Source organism: Orcinus orca, chromosome 9 (genome assembly GCF_937001465.1).
Source record: "Orcinus orca chromosome 9, mOrcOrc1.1, whole genome shotgun sequence".
Classification (NCBI taxonomy): Eukaryota; Metazoa; Chordata; class Mammalia; order Artiodactyla; family Delphinidae; genus Orcinus; species Orcinus orca.
Window position 1 is genome coordinate 28,355,373 of NC_064567.1, and position 21,490 is coordinate 28,376,862.

The 21,490-nt window shown below is 35.9% G+C and overlaps 1 protein-coding gene across 4 annotated transcripts in view; it reads right to left on the minus strand.

The window, feature by feature from the left end:
• The window catches only part of PTPRZ1 (protein tyrosine phosphatase receptor type Z1), a 161,003-nt gene that overhangs the window by 44,793 nt on the left and 94,720 nt on the right, over positions 1-21,490 (minus strand). For all 4 annotated transcript variants that reach the window (XM_033420395.2, XM_004265510.3, XM_004265512.3 and 1 more), the window contains exons 7-11: positions 17,958-18,115; positions 17,640-17,790; positions 8,521-8,705; positions 6,958-7,084; positions 685-731 (exon numbers count right to left, since the gene is read on the minus strand). In XM_033420395.2, the coding sequence (XP_033276286.2) occupies positions 685-731; positions 6,958-7,084; positions 8,521-8,705; positions 17,640-17,790; positions 17,958-18,115 (668 nt within the window). The remainder of the gene's footprint in view (positions 1-684; positions 732-6,957; positions 7,085-8,520; positions 8,706-17,639; positions 17,791-17,957; positions 18,116-21,490) is intronic.

The following is a 21,490-nucleotide window of genomic DNA, read 5'->3' on the forward strand; positions in this document are numbered from 1 at the left end:
TAACAACAGAATCTGGCTTTAACATATAGTCTCAGTTATAATGAATAGCACACTTGGGCTTAGGATGAAATATTGAATATAAGACACAAACAGTCATTTTCTCTCTATTTCAAAAATTAAGACAATGTCAAAATTTATAAATATCCTTAGATGCCCATTTACTTAAAGGACCTTGTGCTAGCAACTGACATTTATAATATAAGTAGTCCAAACAAAAATAATCAAATTAAATGGGCAAAAGAATATATACAATTTATACTTTGACTCATATTTATTATCAATCTGTCAATCATTGGTTAAGTTAGTTAAAAATAAGCTGTACTAATATTAAGGATTGCTTAAATATTATTTTAGTCTTTTAGAGACATTTGAACATGAAAAAATTTCAATTTGTGGCTATAGTTCATAGCTATCATTATTTTCAAAGTTCATTGTTTTTCTAATTATCAACAAACCTTTTCTATTTCTTTTTAAAAATTATACCAATTAAAGTGTCTTCCAACTTCTTCATAAAAAAATCATGTATATTAATTACATGTCTATCTACAAAGTTCAGCAACTAATCCCACAAACAATGAATAATGCAACATGAACTTTTTATTAATGCAACATCTGAAACCTAACCGGTAATCCAAACCAGACTTCTTAATTTTAAAGCACTTGAATAAAAAGTAGCTATGATACCTTAATTATTTCTTCAGTTCCAATTAATTCAGGAAAGAGGTCAAGTTCTACAAAATTAAAAACAAAATTATTAACATTTTTATTCAACGATTTCAGCCTTATGGGTCAACCGTTGGATGAAAGAGGGAAAAGGGAAAAGAAAGACTGTTAGTTTGGAAAATACAGAATTGCCCAAAATAAAAATTTCGAATTTCAGTTTTCAAGACTACTGAACGTTACATAACACAACACTACATAAATGTACAGTAAACTGCACTCAAAACCTTCATCTCTATCCTCCACGCCAACTCCCTTCCCTATTCTCACCATAACTGTGATTGAAGCTCAGAAGGGAGAAGGGGACAGTGAGGCTGATATTACTGGGGGTAAAGAAACCCAAGTAATTTTTCATCAGTGTAGACTTACTTTCATTCTTAGCATGGCTGATAAAAGCATAGTTGGGAAAATGCCAGGGGAGAATTGACGGATTTATTTTCGTATTCAACTACTTATTCCTCAAGGTCCACTTCTGACTGAAGCTCAAGTAGGTCTTTTTATTCTTCAGATTTGGGCTCATACGTATTTGTACACAGGGTACTGCACCAGATAAAAGGAAGAATGTTTTCCAGCAGGTCCAGCCTGGACTGGCAGCAGGAAGGACTGACCGGGGTTAGCCCCACACCTTCTTCCCAGGGATACTCAACTAATGCCATCTATGCGAGGAATATAATGACCAGGATCATTTAAGTCTGATTTTCCCAACTGGCTAGAATCAGCGTATTTCTAGTCCCTGGCTATCTCAATCCTAAAACAAGACCCGTCAGTAAATGCTAGGAAAGATAAGGAGCTGGTTCCCTCTCTCCAACAAGGAATGTAGCCCCACTGCCAAATTACTGAGGAGCTCGAGGACCACTTTTCCTCACTCTTCATCCAAGCTGCATCAGGAAGATGGGAGACAGGGTAACTGTGAGGGCTTGAGCATTATTACAAAGATGCCCTTCTTATGCCTATTATTTTAGAGAATCTCATTCCATCTCCGAAGTTTATGCTCTTCACGATCCTACAGCTGCTTATATTCTATTTTTTATGCTTCTATAGATCCTCAAAGGAAATGCATAGTCTATAGAATTTTCAAAGGCATAACTGAACTAACATTAAATATGTATCACATCCAGGCCTGTTTTACAATATAGACTTTCTTGAGTTTATTTTTATAATAAAATTTCTAGGTATTAAGAAATGTAAAACTATAAAATATAGTTACGTGCCCGAATTCTATTTAGATGAGAACTCAAGTAAAACATAGAAGTAAGCCCAGGCCCCATGAAGATTTAGATAAAATTAATACTCTTGACTATTTAATTATTTTAAAGTTACTTACCCTGAATAATTTTCGATGCTATAAAAATGAAAATATTCATGGGAAACAATCATAGTCTTAAATCTTAACTCTCAATTATTATTTTTTTCTTGTTAAAAGAAGGAATTTGAAAACTTTCATTTGGATCATTAGTGTTCTCCTTTTTCTATTTTTGTCTCTGTGAAACCCCTTCCCACCCCGTTTTTCATGCTCTTTATTCTTTATATTTTTAAATTAAAGTGATTTCAATAGTCTGAAACTGTGTCTCTATAACCTCCAAGGAAACCAGTATATGTGAATTTTAAAATGGGTGGCAACTAAACTGTGAGAGAGAAATAAAAAAACCTTTAATATGATTTTTAAAAAACTACAATTAGAGAAGTTCATGCATGTAAAAATCTCCCATTTCGGCATGTAAAACAATACATAATTTTATGTATCCTTACGTATCCTTTTCATGTACTTTTAAAATACTTTAACATTAATAAGGGCAAATCATAATTAAATGCCTGTTAAGTGATATATATATTATACAGATTTTTCTCTGTTAAGAGGCTACCGAAAAACATCTCAGTGAGAGTCCATTCTCTTCAACGTTCTTACAGAAGTGTTTTTAAAAACTGGTCTAACTTCACCTAACTTTATTCTTTTAATGAGCAAAGATAATTCTCTTATTTATTGTCAGGGTTGGGGTGGGGTGTATATAATTATTACATTGAGGACTGATTTTCTTTTCTTTCAGTACTCTCTGTGTGTATTGCATTTGATTAATTTTTATCGTTTGACCAGAGCATAACTTAACTGTATAGATTATGTTTCCTATTAAGTTAAAATACATAATTCTACTCAATCATATCCTCTAACGAGTATCAGGATCAGTGAGTTCTACTATAACTGGCTTTGCTGTTTACCGCAATAAGAAGCAAGAAGTTTCCTTTGGGCCCCTTCAGGCCCTAGGGGCAGAACCTATGGGTCCAAGCAGCGCTTTGATCCTTTATTTCATGGCACATTCATGGGTGAATATAGCACCCAAGTATGGGTGCCTTCGTGTTGGTACGTAAAAACCCACTTTGAAGGATCTTCATTTTGGTTTCCTACTAGACTCAGATCATTTGCATTGACCGAAATTCTGGGGTTGCCCAGGAACACGTTAATAGCCCTGCCCAAAATAATCTACAAGTGTTTTGCTGAGCCTCTTCAGAACAATTTTGAAATAAAATAATTTTGAAAGGTTGTTTCTATCTCCCTGGAGAATCCGAGCCATAATCCTGGGTCTGAGAGCTCATAGCACTCAAGGTCTAGCGCTGCTGATTGGCACAAGGTCTCAGAATGGGTACACTTTGGCCTGCTGTTTTCTTGCAAATAATAACTAATGTTTTAGTGGCCACTGGTCTGACTCAGGCACATATATTAAACAGATAAAAAATTATACTGGTTTACAGAATCTTCTCACTTCATCAAAACAGACTCCATGAAGGATACAAAAAGTCCGATAGTGAAGACTGTCAATATATTTTTTTGACTGAACACTTAAAATTCACATTTATGTGATAATAGAACAAAACCTATTGGTTCGTTCTGGTTTTGTTTTGAGGCACATGCAATGTTAGATTTTCTAAAAGAGCATGTTAGTCACACGTTAACATTCCATAACACAGAAAAGCAACACTGATGTAGGTTGGCAAGCAAGGCTTATTTAATTGTTTGAAGGTTTTAAGCCAAGTTTCACAGTGCAAAAAGGCAAAAGCAATGTCAACTGCAATCTCTTTGAAGTGTGATTTTTAAATATCATTATATAATAACTCCTGTAGTGTAGTATGGTACAGGCTGAATAAGGACAATATATAGTGATTTAACAAAGACAATTGTTATACAAATGAAAAGCACACAATACAGGAAAATGTGTTGACCTAATTCACCATGCATTTAACACATATAATTATCAAGGCCCTAAAACATGTACTTAAATAATGTCCTCTATAACTATTTCATAATTAGATCTACATTATAGAAACGAGCATTAGTTTAGTTACAACCAAATAAAAAAGAAATAATTCTAAAAAAGTTTTTAAAAAGAATATCCATTTTGTTTAACCTTAAAAAGGTTTCCTCGACAAATTTAAATTGTTTCTGGACATGAGTTTATGCATATATCTTAAAATAGCGATTTATAATAAATTTAATGGACACTAATTTATGGTGATACTGTTGTACACAACAACAAATGTAATTAAAATGCATTTTAAGTGATAAATTGTGATAAATTAATCAAATTAGCCAAAGTTAAATGCACAATTTGGAAGATTGAGTTTTCCTTCACAGATATTGATTAGAATATTTAAAATCTGTGACTGAAGGAATGAGGGCAATTATAAGTGATCTCCTTCATTCCTTTTAAACAAAAGCAACAAACAGTACAGTATTTAGGAAACAGCTTACCCAAAATAATAGAATAATTCAATAGGGTACATTACAATGTTACTAAGGTAATGAAACAACATGATTAACAGGATGAAATGGTACTAATAAAAACCATGAAATAAGCAGCAAACTCAAAAGCCACTTACATCTATATTAGCCACATAAATCATAAAATTTACAAATCTTGTAAGTACCATCACACTAAACCACAGGATAGTACTGCTGTCAAGACTTTTACTGTGATATATTTACCAAAGAAACAATCTTTAAGGTAATGTAATTTCAATGATGAACTGAAAATATATGGGCTGAAATGCCATCGTAGTCTTCACAATCAGAAAGAATGAGTTCTAAGAAAGAACTAATATTTTTTTATCAAAATAGGAAGAGCCCAAACTTTGGGTAAATTGGTTTTAGACAAAGGACTTTTTGGTAGAAATAAACTAAGTTTTTAACCCTTGGCTTTTAAGAGTAATATCATACTAAAATATCAAATCAAATACCATCTTTTACCAAAACATGTACAAAATGCTCTAAGGGACTGGGATATCCATGGAGATTAAATGATGTGTCCAAGCTAGCACCTCATTAGTTCAATGGTGTCCCGATCCTTTGAACAAATAGAAATTAAGTTATAATATGTATTATTTTGTACAAATGGTGTAAGTGCTACAAATGATACAAGTACATTATACTTTGTGCCAGTATAGACTCAGTCTAAAAGGATCACTCAGAAATCACCTCTGTAGAAAATAGACATTTGATCTGTTTTTCCATATGCAGTAAGCTTCTCTCTCAAAAATAAAAAACAAAAAAATTCAGAAAGTCTAAACTTTTAGCATAGTGGCTAGAGTAAGAAAGTGTACAACATAAATAGCTAAAATTATTTTTTGTAAACTCCTGGGAAATTTTTTTATGTTCAGAAATTAGAGTGGTATAATCAAACCAAGATAGTGAAGTTAAGTGAATGCATTCAATATATTAGAGGAGATTTTTATATATCACATTTAAACAATTCACATATGATATTGGCCAACATGGTCAATGGTGCACTGCTACTGATGTCATTTTGGGCGTGGATCAATATGGGGAACTTTGGTGAAGGATGACATTCAATGGAGGGGCATGATATGGTACAGTGAAACCACGGTCAGTTAATTTGATACTCACCTTTCAATAAGACTTAGAGCTCACATTCCATTTAAAACAACCCTGCTTTTGAAAAATAATGCTAAATAAAAGCAATAGGAAAGATGGTTATACCCAGGACATGAGGCAGATTATAAGAAATATTATTAAATAATGATTTTGCCATCATGAAAGTAGTAATATTCATTAGCCATCAATGCTCTAACTTGGGAAATATCTTAGCAAGTTTTGTAGCCTGTGGTTTGGAAGGATCCATAATCTAACATCTAACGCTCTGACATATATTCTTTAACTTAAAAGTTCAACTAATGAGAACAACTATGATGAGGTCATCAATGAATGAGCCTGTAACAGATTAAAGCCCTGCTACAGCATAGAGACCACAAAGGCAAATCAACAGACATCAGTTTTCCTTCCATATTTAAAAGTAAAATACGCTACAATTAATATCACTTGTAACCATCGCCATTAAAAACTTGTGAAAATTTCAGTGAGTAGCCTCAAGATAGGGATGAGCAAAGAATATTGACATTTGTGTATGTATGTATGTTTGCATATATTTATGAACATGCATGTGCATGATGTGTATGCATATATATATGCACACACATATATGTACACATATAATTCCATTCTATCATCACTTTAAAAATGCTTATACTAACAAAAGGAAGGCTTTAATTTAGTTATGTAAATTTGTAAATTGTCAAATTATGATGGTCAGCACTTCATTCAATTATTGCATATGCCTTGAGATCAAAGATTTTCCTGTAATACTTAGAGAAGATGCATGCAAATGAAATACAATTAGAAACAACTTTTTTGTTTGCTTTTATGGAATAATACTGGCAAATCTAAGAGGAAAGCTCCCCCTCCCCCACCAAATTACAAAAAGTGGATTAAAATATCTAAGATAAACTTTTGAGATGCTTTGTATAGATATTTCAAAGTACCTCACATGATTCTTGAATCACGTATATACTTACTACAAAATGCTTTGGGGGCTGAAAGAGGAAATAAACACAAATGAAACCAACTCTTTATTTTCCAAAATCAAAGACTTTATATTTACTTAGCTATTTTCATTTGGTGGCCAGTACAGACGTTACCATAGGTTTTGCTGTTCTTATTTTACAAATAGAAAACTTCAATATTAAGAATAAATTTACTTATTGTGCTGTACCATATCTGCTACATGAAAAATGAGTTCCATGCTTTACAAAATTACCTGATGATCCAGACTAAAAAGGAAATCATTTTGCCTTTTGGCCAAAAGAATATAAAGTCAGAGAGAAAGCACCAATGCATTCAGAAATTAAACTAGCCTCGTTTATTTAGATAAGGCATATCAGGGGGTCACTTACCAGGGTCATTGGAAGGCATGTCCACAATCAGCTGGTCGCTGTATTTTCCATATAAGCCATTAGTGCATATGGCTACTATTTGAAGAACGTAACTCATATTGGGTAGTAAATTATTAAGAATAGCACCCTAAAAGAAAGGTGGCAGTAATTGTACAAATGTATTATTCTCATAGGAGTACTAACATGCTAGACATCGGTGCTTAGAAAAGATTTTCTCATTTGTCAATAGAAAAATTTATATTTTATTAGCCTGAGAAAAAATTCTATGCAATGTTGTTAAGTTGAACTTGTGATATTTGTGAATTAGGGAGATACTGGAAAACTACACTTTTTTTTCTTTTACAAATCAGATCTAGTATTAGAAAATTTCGTATTTTAAATATTTATTTAAAATTTCTATGTAAATAGAATTATTATCTTCACATCATTATGGAGTGAAAAATAGTATATTCTCATAAATCCCTCAACTTTCTCAATTCATAGTGTCTTTGTTCTAGACATCTGAATTAAAAAGTTGTTACAAATCTCATTATTTTGTTTATATAATATTCAACACCAGCTTTTGTTTAAATGCAGGTTCCTAGGGCTTGAGTGACACCCCAGTGAGTGTCTGTATTCAGAGTTCAAGGTCTTGGACCTACACTGGGGGCTTTCTTGAGGGGTTTTCTCAGCTATACCTCAATACCTCCCTTCCAGGGCAAAGCTTAATACTGAGATGTTCAGGTCACAGAAGGAATCTGTACTTTATTTTCTTTAATTCTTGTGCATGGGTGGGGAGCAAGAGGACATGGATCCTTTACTAAGGATTACCTGCCTCATGTCCCCAGAGTTCTATCTCAATTGACTTCACATCTGTTACTTGGAAATTTTTTTTTTTTTTGGCGGTACGCGGGCCTCTCACTGTTGTGGCCTCTCCTGTTGCGGAGCACAGGCTCTGGACGCGCAGGCCCAGCAGCCATGGCTCACGGGCCCAGCCGCTCCGCGGTATGTGGGATCTTCCCGGACCGGGGCATGAACCCCTGTCCCCTGCATCGGCAGGCGGACTCTCAACCACTGCGCCACCAGGGAAGTTCTGTTACTTGGAAATTTGATGCAAAGAAAAGGACTTTCAAGACCCCTACTCTATTCCCTACTCTATTTCCCTTGTGCTGATTCAGTATGATGGGGAAACAACATACGATGGTATCAGAGCACTGACATTCCAGGCCCAGTTCTTTCCCCAACGGTGAGAGCATAAAGTATTTAACTGTTCTTTGAGTCCTTTTCTTTGTAAAGAGAGGCTGCACTAGATGATCTCCAGTTCTAAGTCTTCCATAAGTGTCTACTCTACAATGTTGCTGTTGGCAAAGCTGTGGTCTCCACGTAATTCAAAACATTAGTAAGAACCCAGTGTCAACCACTGTAAGTTCTGACATAGTTAAATATAGCTTCTGTGTCCCCTTCACCCCACTAGAGAGCTTCATACAAAGTCTAAAGTCATGAAAGGCAACAATATACAATCATTTTAAGCTCTTACCCTAAAAATTAAACTACAATACATGAAACAATTGATTTTATAGTTACCAAGTCTTGATAGCCATCTGTCAAAAACTCATGCTTGGTTTGGTCTTCTCCCTCTAACTGCTGGTACAGAACTGCGAATTTCTCAATCATGGTATCATAAACTACTCGAGGTCTCTCCCACGTAACAAGAAGGCTGGTATAATTCTCTGGGTCAGCTTGAACATTTTCTGGTTCTGAACTACAAACTTCAGAGAAAAAAAAAGTACAGTTATCGATACAACTGTCACCCTCTAGGATTTCAACAAGTGAAACATATTCTATGAACATTTTTGTTGTATTTTAATAAAGGGTAAAAAGTTACACTTTCCCACTGTGGCACTTTTGTTCATGCCATTTCCTGTATCTGAGATACTTCTTCCTTCCTTCTGTGAATGAAAAATATTGCCTGCCATATCAGTAAACAAAGGATGTTGCAGCCGTCAAGCCATCACATTACAGCTGCCCCAACAGTGCCCCCTGAGGAAACTCAGGATGACAGTGTACAGGAAACTGACCCCAGACAGCTGAGGTGCATATCAAAGGAATGATTTCAGTGAGCCCACACTCGTGCATCCTCCGATACATAGAAAAATGCTAAATTCCTTAACTTGAGATATCTGGTTTCCTTTAATTAACAGTAGGTAATCTTTTGATGTTCTGACTACCTGGTCTTTGTTGCAAAAACTCCTATATATCCTGGCTCCCCCTTTGCCTCTTCGGAGCAGTCCCTCAGAGTGATCTGAGAGTCCTGTCTCCTGGGCTTGAAGTGCTTAGAATGTCTGCCGAATAAAACATAACGCTCAGCTTTTAGGTTGTGCATTTTTTTTCAGTCGACACCTCCTATCTCTATCTGTTGACGTCTGATCTTCCCACTCAGGAAATGTCTTGATCAAGCGCAACCTTCTCTGTCATGCATGCTTTGATCTCTGCTGAAGTGATCGCTGTCTTTTTCAATTGTCTGTTTTGTTTTACCACTATTATTTCATTATTATTTCATTGCATTATTATTCATTATTATTTCATTGCATTATTATTCATTGCATTATTATTATTTCATTGCATTTCATTGCATGTCTTAACTCCTTTAGTAGATTATAAACATAAGAACCAGAGCTTCATATTTCTGTATTGCCCAGAACACTGTCTTGAATATATCTGGCATACTGATTCATTTTCAAAAATAAAGGAACAAAGTATATCTTCAAGTTTATGGTGTCTTTATTACACTTGTTGGGTACCTGACAAATATGCTTAGCTCAGGATGAGGAGAATTTCAATGATAAAAGACGGTCTATTATCAGACGTTTTATTGTTTGAAAATCCTTAAACTAATTAAAAATTCCCTATGACAGAAAACCAGAGAAGAACTAAAACTATTATTTCAATATTTTTCAGACCTGCTGACAAAAATCCCACTTTGGCATCATAAATAGATTAAGCAATTAATTTCAGGGAATTAGAAGATTTGTTTGTCTTAGCTGAAAAAATATACTGAAACTCATTCAGGGACTTCTTAAAATGAATTGAAACCCATGCTGGGAATCATGCCAAAAATGTAGTCCCATCAGAAAGGAAACTCTGATACTTTCTGAAATACATTCATAATGTGATAATTTGGACTAACTGTGAGGATAAAAATGACAAAATTCATGATACTGTGCTAATAAAGCAAAGTAATGAATATAATCTCTTCATAGACCAGATAGATTTGCAAAAGAGAGGGAGAGAAAGGTCTCTAAGGCCAAAGATTATGCTCGCAGAGCATATTATGCTCACAGAATCCAGGCTTTGCTTTAAAGGGATACCAGAAGTTACAAACCACTAGACAAGACCACGCAGTTTACTTAAGTCAACCAATCATTGCTACTGCCAAAACTATTTCCAGGACCCAATGAAAACATGCAAGCAGCAGCATCAGAATATGACCAAAAAGCCTTTTTGTCTCTCTCAGTCTGCAGTTTTTCTCGTGAACATGGGAGGGCACCCAAAACTAACAATTGACCTTATAAATTGAAACAAATTTTATTACAGTATTTAATAACAGATATTTTGGCATATGTATGCTATGCTAGCAATGGTATATGAATGATTCAGAGAAATATAAATATATATAAACATAAATATATATACACATATACTCTTTAAATCAATATATGAATAACTTTGTATGAGTTAGAGACAGAAGTTTTCACTGTTAAAACTATATACCATTTTTTGTTTATCGAGGATGTAGGGTGGGGTGTTCCTTTGGGAACCAGAGGACAATTCTTCCGTTATCAAAACCACGAATTCAGAATAAGAAAATGTATTCTAATTCAGGTCTAGACTCCATCATCGTTACTCTATCTAGTGACAATTCTATTAGTGTCCGCCAGATGGCAGAAGACCACCAAAGCATCTCAGAAGTAAGCTGCTAACAAACTATACAGGTGGAGGAACAGGACTGCCTCAGCCTAGATTCTGATGAATCCCAAGTCTGTTTTTAAAAGACGGAAAGTGATTCTGGTCAATATCATTTGCAGATTTTGCTCAAAAATCACTCCCACTTTGTACAGAGTGAGAATGACTTAAAGTGAACTACCTCTTCCTCAAAGATGAAACTATCTTAAAATGCATTAGAGTTTTATGCATGTACATGAAACATAAAACTCTGAGAAACTGAGAAAAACATAAAATTATTAGCTGCAAAATACCCAAAGGACTACTTCCTAAATAGTGCAGGCAATTTTGGTCAGACGTCTATGTTTATCTTGCCTTAATAGTAGAAATCAGTGGGTACTTCATCAGCATTAATATAAAGTAGGACTCTGAAAAGAAATTCACATTTCCTTGCCATCAGGTTTTCATTCCTTTGTTTTCTTCTTTATACTTCTGTAAAAGCTTATTAGTAATTTGTTTAAGAGTTTAAATTTACATTGTAATTAGAAATTTATTTTTAAAACATTCCTTTTGCTTATTGATAATCATAGCTTAGTAATATGTTATAAAGCTGCCGCTGAATCTTATCTTTAGATGCTGAAATACAGAATTTTATGGAAAAAAGATATATACTTTAGAATGTATTCAAGAGAAAGACCAGTACTTCCGTATATAGTCTATGACCTTGCCAAAGGGTTGCCCTTCTATAAGGTAGGACGGGAAATCTAGTTAATTTTATATACACTACTTGGTGTTCAGACATAAAGCTGCGTAATGACTATGGAATAAGTTATTAATCTGCACTAAGTTTTCATTATATTTTGTATTGAAAATAGTTTATCTTATTAGAAGGACATATACTCCATAAAGCTCATTATCTGGATTGAAAATCAAGAAGTGTCTTCCAGATCAACATATAGTCAGACACCAAATACAAGCTACCAATAAATGTAATAAAATAGTAACAAAAATATAATTTCCTTGATTATGGGGAGTTCACAACTACAATATGTTGAGGTCCCATTTCCTTCCTTAGGAATGAATCGCATGCCCTGGTTCCTTTCTACAAGCTACACGTGACCTGGATCACAGTTACTGATCCTTTAAGGAACACTGGCCAAGGAGGAGAATCGGGTTTCTGCAAGCTTGTGGCTATGAGCCAGGCTGTGACAAATCTGGAGTCCACGTCGAGTCACACAGAATACAAGTAAGCGCTTCAGTTCACATGCAAGGGATCCTCACATATAAAGAATGAGAATGTGGTCTCATTTTAAGGGAGTGGTAAGTGTTCTTACTTAAAAACTTATTTTTAACATTCACTTCTCATCTACTTGGTTCCAGGTACTCTTGGACATACAAATAAAGACGGTGTCATCCCTGCCTATAGGAAACTCACTCCTCTAATCCTTAAATTTAGTAAGGTATTAAATGTAATGGGTGCTTCTAGTTTCCAAATCCTAGACTCCATTTACAGAGGAATGCAAAATAATCTTTTAAAAATTCTGCCATTTAGATCAAATTAGGTTGTGCTTTTCAAAAGTACACGTTTTTCTCACTAAAAGTTGTAAAATCTTCACACGCTTAGCTCACACGAAGTCCTTTCCCTTCTCATCACTTAAATGACTGGACATGGAGAGTGAACACCTCCTACATAGGAATGCGTATGCCTTGCAGAGCAAATTGCAAAAGAGTAATAGGCAAAGCGCTGAGTGTCATGAGGAAAAAGGAAGAAAAGTGGGAAAAGAAAAGGAAGTAAATGAAGGAAAAGCACAAAGGAGGCGAACATGACACCTCTTTCCCTATGACATGTCTCGTGATTGACTAATCACGAAAGCCGGTGCCGATGGTCGAGGGCAGGAGATAGGAGTTTTCTTCTGCCTTTGCTGTTCTATGTGCCCATCCTGGGAGAAGGGACACATGCCCTAAGGGAGAAGGCCCAGTCTTACCTTCACGGATTATGAGTAAAAATGTAGATGGAAGTGAAAAGACAGCGTGGTGATTCTTGGGGAGTGGCAGAGAAAATGTCACTAGGTTTTTACCCAGTATTTCCCATTGTTTGAGGTTTGGTACCGTTTAACACAGCCCGTGGCAAAAGTACTTCCGTGAATGCGCACTGATAAATCCACCACTTCCTCGTTTGAGGTTCATGAGCCTCATTTTAAAAAGTATTGAGACAGGGAATTTGATGACTACCACGTGAGGAACTTGAAGACTGACAGACTCAGAAGACAATCAATATTAAGGTTGTGATTTCCCCTCACGGAGTAGCAGATCTTAATAAAACGAATGTAAAGATTGCCACAAATGTTAAAACTAACTAGAAATGATCTATCACTGCTTTGCACTTCTCAATGATTATATGCCATTCCCTTTAAATAACCAAAAGAAATTTTTCGAATTCTACCTAATTCAGTCAATCTTCTCTAGGAACACACAGTCATTTCGTCAACAGTTCAATTTGTAACATATAATCTTCCATGAAGTAAATAATCTCCACATCACTTTTCTGCAGATGGTTAGAGCACAGAGTTAATATACATGTGACCTTAATGAATGCTATTTACAACTACTGACCTTCAGGAAGGTAGGTCTACTGATGCATAATGCATCATGACATTTCTCAGGAAATTACAGAAAATTTCTCATAGCTCAAATACAACACTAAGCTATGAAGACACTCTTTTCATGCTACCCTGCCTTGAAAAGCATTTTGTATTTTATGGTTTTTTTAAAAAAGTTTGCATTAAATAATATTACAATGCTAGCAAATGAGATTTAAAGTGCATTTATAATTCTACTTAACAAACAAAAGCCTTAAGCATGGAAAACTTGAATAGCATGCCGTACTAGTGAGAGCTTGCCCCATTCTATATATACAAATATATAAATGCATACACACACATATATACATGAGTGTATACATACACACAAACACATACACTACAGTAATAGGAGCTATGGGTCTGGAGCATATTATGTTCAAGGGAATGGACTGCTTTGCAAACTTTAGTTCATTTAAACCTCACAACAACCCTACAGGGTGGCCATTTTGAACTCACATTTTATAGGTGAGGAAACTGAGCTCAGAGAAATTAAAGAACTTGACAATTTTTATATAACGAATAAGTATTTGCACTGCGGTTTGAAACCAGAAGTCGACTGGGCTTTAAAAGACCCAGCTCTTTCCTACTGTGCGTCAGGAGGCCCCTGCTTCTAGGTGGAGAGCCTTGCTAGTGGGATAAGAGGGCAGCAGGGAGGCATCTGTTGCCTGGAAGGCAGGGGGCAAACCTGGACTTCACCTCCTCTACACACACGTTATGTTTGTGGTTACTGACACGTATTTCTCATTAACTAAGAGACAGCTGGTACTAACTCCTTCAAGATCAGATGATTCCATTAAATTCTGTGATTCTTAGAAGAGCCACCGCCCATTCCTTGAAGCCAAAAATAAATGCCTTTTAATAAATGGCAACGCTAGGTAAAAATGCAAAAATAGAGGACTGAAGTTCTGGTAAAATATGGATTCATTCACAAACATTGAGTGCATTTTCCTATGAATGCAAAAATGAATAAGGCTTGATTTCTACCCTCAAGAAGTTTGCATGGATATGCAGACCTCTCATGGGTTTTGCAATTACTTATAATGTATTGATATTTTGCAAAATATGTTTTTCTACAATGCATTTACCAAGAGCAGAATTCTAACAATTTTCACACCACCTCTTACTTTTCTCATGGTCAAAGTGAGGATGTTCGATATTTATAATAGCAAAACATAGAAATATAATCTGAATGTCCCAAACTGAGAAACTGATTTAATAAGTTGCTATGACTACACAATGGAATAGTACATAAAATTAAGAATGTGATTAATGAAATATTTACATCATTAAGCAAAATCAATAAACAGATAAGTGTGGTACAGCCTGATTTTTGTGAGATACAATAATATAGTTTTTTTTTTTTTTTTTTTGCGGTACGTGGGCCTCTCACTGTTGTGGCCTCTCCCGTTGCGGAGCACAGGCTCCGGACACGCAGGCCTAGTGGCCATGGCTCACCGGCCCAGCCGCTCCGCGGCATGTGGGATCCTCCCGGACCGGGGCACAAACCCGTGTCCCCTGCATCGGCAGGCGGACTCTCAACCACTGCACCACCAGGGAAGCCCACAATAATATAGTTTTAATTTAAGAGACAGACCTAGAAGGATATTCCTCAAAATCCTCATAGCAGTTATCTCTGGGTAATGACAGTATAAGGCATTTTTATTTTCTCCTGTGTGCTTATCTATATTTTCTCCTTTTTTACAATGCTCATGTAATAAAAACATTTTCAGACTAAATTTAATAAAGATTAAATCCTGAAAATAAATGCAATCCTCAGTTCTTATTTTCAAATTCAGTTCGAGAAAGTAGAAGGGCAATAGTGTATTAAGGGAAAAAAAAATCACAGGAATATGCACATGGAAAATACGTGCTTGGTGAATGCAAATACTCATAATGGAAAATGCAAGAATTCAATTGTCCTAGTTTTTGAAAAGAGCCAATACTATGTTTAAAAAAGTTTCATGTCATTAAAGTCATCAGTTTTTATTATAAAATTATGTAAGCATAAATTATGTTCCCTTATAAAGCATAGTGGAGAGAGCTTTGAAAGTCTGTAGAATTAGGAAGACCTGGGTTCAAATATTGACTCCAGCCTTTTACAGTTCCATGAACTTGGGTGAGCCACTCAGTATCAGCTTCCCAAACTATAAAATGAGGAAAATACGGCCAATGCTTGTTTGAACACACTGGTCTATTACTGTTTTTGTTATTATTATTTTTAGCCTTCATCCCTTAACTGTGAAAAACAACAATGATGTACATTAAAACGGAAGGGTTTACATAAGGGTTTACATGTTAAACGATGCAAGAGGCACCCATTGAGCATAGCCTGCCATATTTTTATTATATATGCAAATGGATTTTTTCAGTCATTTGGTGACTATTTGATGAGTGAGAGCTTTACTTTAGCCCAGCAAAGGAGGTAAAGTGATAAAAGACTTAGTTACTTCCTTCTTGGAGCTCAGACGGTGGTGAGGGACAGATAAGTAAACAGACAATATCCTACAATGGCAACTGCTAAGAAGTGTGGCTGCCCAGCGTATAGGAACTCCAGACGAGCATCATTCATCTTGCACCCTATGGGCACGGCACCTTCACGAGGGCACAGTCCTGTGCCCCCGGGCCAGAGCCAGGCTTGGTAGGGGTGGAGGTAGAGTCAGAGATGGCTCCCCAGTGGAGGCAATGGTCTACCTGAGTCTTGAAGAACAAGGAGGAGACCAGCAGGGAAGAACATGCAACCTGGGAGAGTGTGGTCTGCCCCCTTCAGGGACCTCATAGAGGTCGGGATGAGGGAAGGAAGTTGGCCAGGGACGGGTAAGCACCAAGGCCAGTAAGTGCTGAATAGGACCTACCATGTAATGACAAACTGTTTGGATTTTATTCTAAAAGCAATGGGAGCCACTGAAGGGTTTTAATAAAGTATAACTAATAAAAGTACATGACCAAAAAATCGTATTTATTTACTTTGTGATTTGGTCATTTGCATTTTGGAAAAGGAGATGGGTAAATCTGTTTCTTTTTTCTAATCAACTGTGTATTATTTACCAGACAGGAAGTTTTAGTATTTACTATTTTTGGTAGAAATATAATTAAATGTCCTCACTTTGGGGCAATTTAATTTGAAACAATGTCACATTAAGTGCAGCTATTCATCACTGTTGTCTTGTGCTCTGTCGTTGTTAAAGGATAAACAATTCCCCAAAATATCACATTGAAACAATAAAAACATGCTGTTTTAATGCCCAACCTTCAAAAGCAGACAATTATTGAATTAATATTATACACGGCCAAAAATTCATTGCAGGACGGGGATCAAAGAAGACCATGTACTTGGAAAGGTTTTCAGTGCCCAAAGCAAAGGCCACTTCAACTCTTTCTTTCATGAACCAGTGCACCCTCAGTGTGAACTGAAAAGAACAAGTCAGTAGATGCAACTGATTGTGTCCTCTGGACACTTTCAAAGGCTTCTGACTGCTGTGTCAGCTTCAAAAGACTCCAGAGACTTTCCCTCCTCTCCATCGCCTGGACTTGACAAGGACAAACTTCTTTTCTTTCAAAGAAAGAAACTGGGGGAAAGACTCACTTTTTATTCATTAATAATTCAGTGCCTTTGGTTTCAATCCTTACTAGGTACTAGGCTTCTCTGGGAGCTGCCAGCACAAGGATGAGTACTTATTTAAAACCCAAATCACACATCAAGACTCAGGTCAAATGTGGTTCTCCCACGGAGATTCCCTAGTCATCCCAACCAGAAGTGATCTCCCCAAGCTCTGAACACCTCACCCCTTATTCATCCCTCTCTTATAGCTGTTAGCTCAGGCAAATGACACAAAGAATGTGGAGGTGTGTATGTGACTTTGCCACCTATTACTATGTATTTTAGAAAAATTACTTTCCTTACTGAATCTGTGTCTCTTGTCTGCAAAATGGGGTTATTCATGTTGGAAAGACAGATATTTTTAATTGCCATTTTATAAAAGTGGCAACTGAGATTCAGAGAAGTTAAAGTGCTTACCTAAAGCTACAAGGCTATAATCAAAATATTTCCAAAAATCAAAGCCTTGTATATTTTCCACTATACCACAATTACCTCCTACAAAATTATATTTCAATACACACCTGCTTCATGAATCTCTTCCTTTCCAGTATATGAGGAAAACACCTGCCTGGAGAACTTGTACTGTTGTTCTCGAAAATTATTTTGTAAGTAGTCCATCAGCATGACATAACCAGACTGTTGCATTGTAAGAACTTCACAAAAAACAGCCAGCTGGAAAGAAGATAATTTAACATATAATAACACATAATTTAACTGTGTATCTGCTTCAAAGGCATATCGGCAAGTGCTTTAAAATAGATATTCTATAGTAAAGCTTAGAAAATAATGCTTTCAAAATTGCTTCAAATTACTTCATTTGTGTGAATTTCCAAGATTACCTGGCTTTCAGAGATGCTAACTGTATCTTTAAAAACAACCCAGTCAACGGTGTCTGTGCAGGGAGGAGATGTCAGGGAGCCATTGTAAGTGTAATACTTGTCAGTTGAGTTTGGCAGAAGGTTCAGCAATGTGAATGGATCCAACACAGCCTGTTTCCCTACAAAGGAATCACACACATCTCAGCTGAAGTCCCAACAGTGGAACTTAGCTGCTCAAAGCTCCTATGAAACAAAGACATATGCTTTGGTATGTATTTAATCAGAACTGAAATTTTAAGAACATTTTAGATTTATTTCAAAAATGGTGATAAAACTGGCATATTCTAAATTTTCTTGCATATATCCCTACATAGTGCTAGATGCTTTATCATTACATGGGCAAGATGCTGGAGAGATTATTTTTACCTATGAAAGATATTCAGAAATCATATGGCCATCTGAATAGATACAGTAAAACCATTTGATAGGATTTAATACCAATTTGTGTAAAAGAAAAACAAAACCTTATTCTGATGAAGATATCTTCAAAAGTCTATAATAAACATCATATTTAAAAATGACTTATTGAAAGTTTTTCCCTTAGAGATAAAGAATGAGACAAGGAATCCTTCTACAATACCACCATTTTTATCTAACATTGAACTGGAGGACTGGGACCATTTATTTACTTTATTTATTTACAATAAGGTATGAAAAAGAAAAAAAGAGTCATGAAGATTAGGCAGGAAAAAATGATGTCATCATAATTTTCAAATAACTCAGCTGAGCATGTGAGATATTAAAAATAATTTACAGACTATTAGAACTAATAAGTGTGTTTAGCAAAGTCACTGCATGCAACACCAATATATAAAACTTAATTGTACATCTATTAACTGGTAACAAACAATAGAAAATGAAATTTCAAACAATATAACATGATAGCAACAAATATCAAATACAAGTAAATCTAACAAGTGATGTGTAAAACATCTACACTGAAAATTTAAAAACTTTGAGAGAATTAGATAAAACCTTAAAATGGTGGGAAATATCATGTTAATGGGAAGATTCAGTATTGTGAAGATGTTAATTTTCCCCAAGTTGTTTTATGGAGTCAATGACATCTTAATCAAAATTCCAGATGGGTTGGTGTTGGGGTGTGTGTGTGTGTGTGTTTGTGTGTGTATTAATTGACATTCTGTTTTTAAAATTTAAATGTAACCACAAAAAAAGTTAAGACAATCTTGAGCAATAACAAAGGTAGGGATACCAAGTAGGAAGACCTACTATATAAGGCCATAGAAATCACGGTAGTGAGATATTTATGCAAAGATGGAGAACTATGGAAGAAAATAAAGAGTCCAGACACACACATATATGGTTACTTGATTTAAGACAGAAAAATTACTATGTAGTGAATGATTAACCTTTTCAATATGCACTGCTGTGTCAACTGGACATCCTTATAGAAAAACATGAATCTTTATTCCCTACTTCACACCGTAAGCACAAATCAGTTCTAAATAGAGTGTGGATCTAGATGTGAACAGACTAATAAGGCTTTTAGAGGAAAACATAGAAAATTATCTCCATAACCTTAGGGTAGGTTGAGATTTCTTAAATAGCATGCAAAAAGTGTTATTCACAAAGGGAAGAATGATGTACATGATACTCAGGATCTCTTTATCAATAGTCACCATTAAGAGAGTAAAAAGGCAGGACAAAGAGTAGAAAATATATTTCAGATTTTATATATATAATAAAAATATTGATTTATTCCTGCTATATTTACAAAGATATATAACTTGTATCGAGAATAGAGAATTCCTACAAAAAATTGGTAGACCTTTCCTAAGTGTTCCATCTAGTCTTAGAACCTTGAAACAACCCAGCTAAATCCATCTCCTTGAAGAGTCCCATTTTTGATCTTGCATCTTTCCAACAGCACTTACCAATGGCACTGCCTTGGCCATTTTGCTCTTTGTGTACCAGTCCTCACTCATATGGGCAGCAATCTGCTTACCAGTGAGATCTGTGTTTAACTTATTTTAACTTATCTGTGTTTAACTACCCAGTCCAGTACATGTCCTCTGCTCTGTCTTGTAGATTTAGGTCATTAAGAAATAGTCCCTGGGCTTCCCTGGTGGCACAGTGGTTGGGAGTCCGCCTGCCGATGCAGGGGACACGGGTTCGTGCCCCGGTCCGGGAGGATCCCACATGCCGCGGAGCGGCTGGGCCCGTGAGCCATGGCCGCTGGGCCTGTGCATCCGGAGCCTGTGCTCCGCAGCGGGAGAGGCCACAACAGTGAGAGGCCCGCGTACCGGGAAAAAAAAAAAAAAAGAAATAGTCCCTGACGCCAATTTAATCTAGCCTAAGTGAGATGGTACGGTACAGAGTAGCAGTATACGAATTATCTGGGGAGCATTAAAAAAAAATCAATGTCCCAGACCCCACCCTAGGCTGTTTTAATTTAAATCTCTAGTAGTGGGACCTGAGCATCTATATTTATTTTTAGGCTATAATTTTAGGTGCGTCTACATTTTTTAAAAGACCATCCCCAGGTGATTCAAACATGCAGCCAGAGTTGAAAACCTTAAGTAGAGTAAAGCTTTTGCAAGATTTTAGTCTTCTTGAACCCCAAATTCCTCATTACAAAATGAAATAACTGGACCGGATGATTTTTTTTTAACATCTTTACTGGAGTATAATTGCTTTACAATGTTGTGTTAGTTTCTGCTGTATAACAAAGTGCATCAGCTATACATATACATATATCCCTATATCCCCTCCCTCTTGCGTCTCCCTCCCACCCTCCCTATCCCACCCCTCTAGATGGTCACAAAGCACCGAGCTGATCTCCCTGTGCTATGCAGCTGCTTCCCACTAGCTATCTATTTTACATTTTGGACCAGATGATCTTAATAGTGTATTACAGCTCTAAATGAAATGAAGATTGGACACATCCAGAAAGCCTCAAGGAAAAAAACTATTTCCATTTAAAAGTTAGTTATTGAATGTTACTTTTTTCTGCAATACAGGAACTTCTTCAGGAAGAAAGAAGCCTGCTAATAAAGTTATAGATGACTGCTTCCAGTCTGCATTTAAGACTAAATCTTAGAAGTAAAAACCTATTGACAGAATTGATAGTGTCATGTAGATACAACCTAAGTCGTTTTAATCCATTAGAAAATTCAAGTTACATTAGGTTTAATGGGTTAATTAGTAACTTCTAAAAGTATGTCTTCCTCTCCTCCAATGTCAAGACAAGATTATTTAGAATTCAGACTCAGATTCAAGTTCTCAGAAACTAAGGAAACTATTTTGAATATGTGGTCCCACAGGCTGGTGCAAGGCCTGGGAACATTCAGGTTCATATTTTACATCATTTTAAGTTTAGGAATTCAAACTAGCTGCCTTCTTGCAGTCTGCAAAGACTCCACTTTCTGACTAAATGAGGGAAAAATTAAGTGTGGCTTATGGCATTCAATGTTGAATTCTGCAATCTAGGTGGATGGAGGGAGATAACTAACAGCTTTATGCCGTTTGATTGC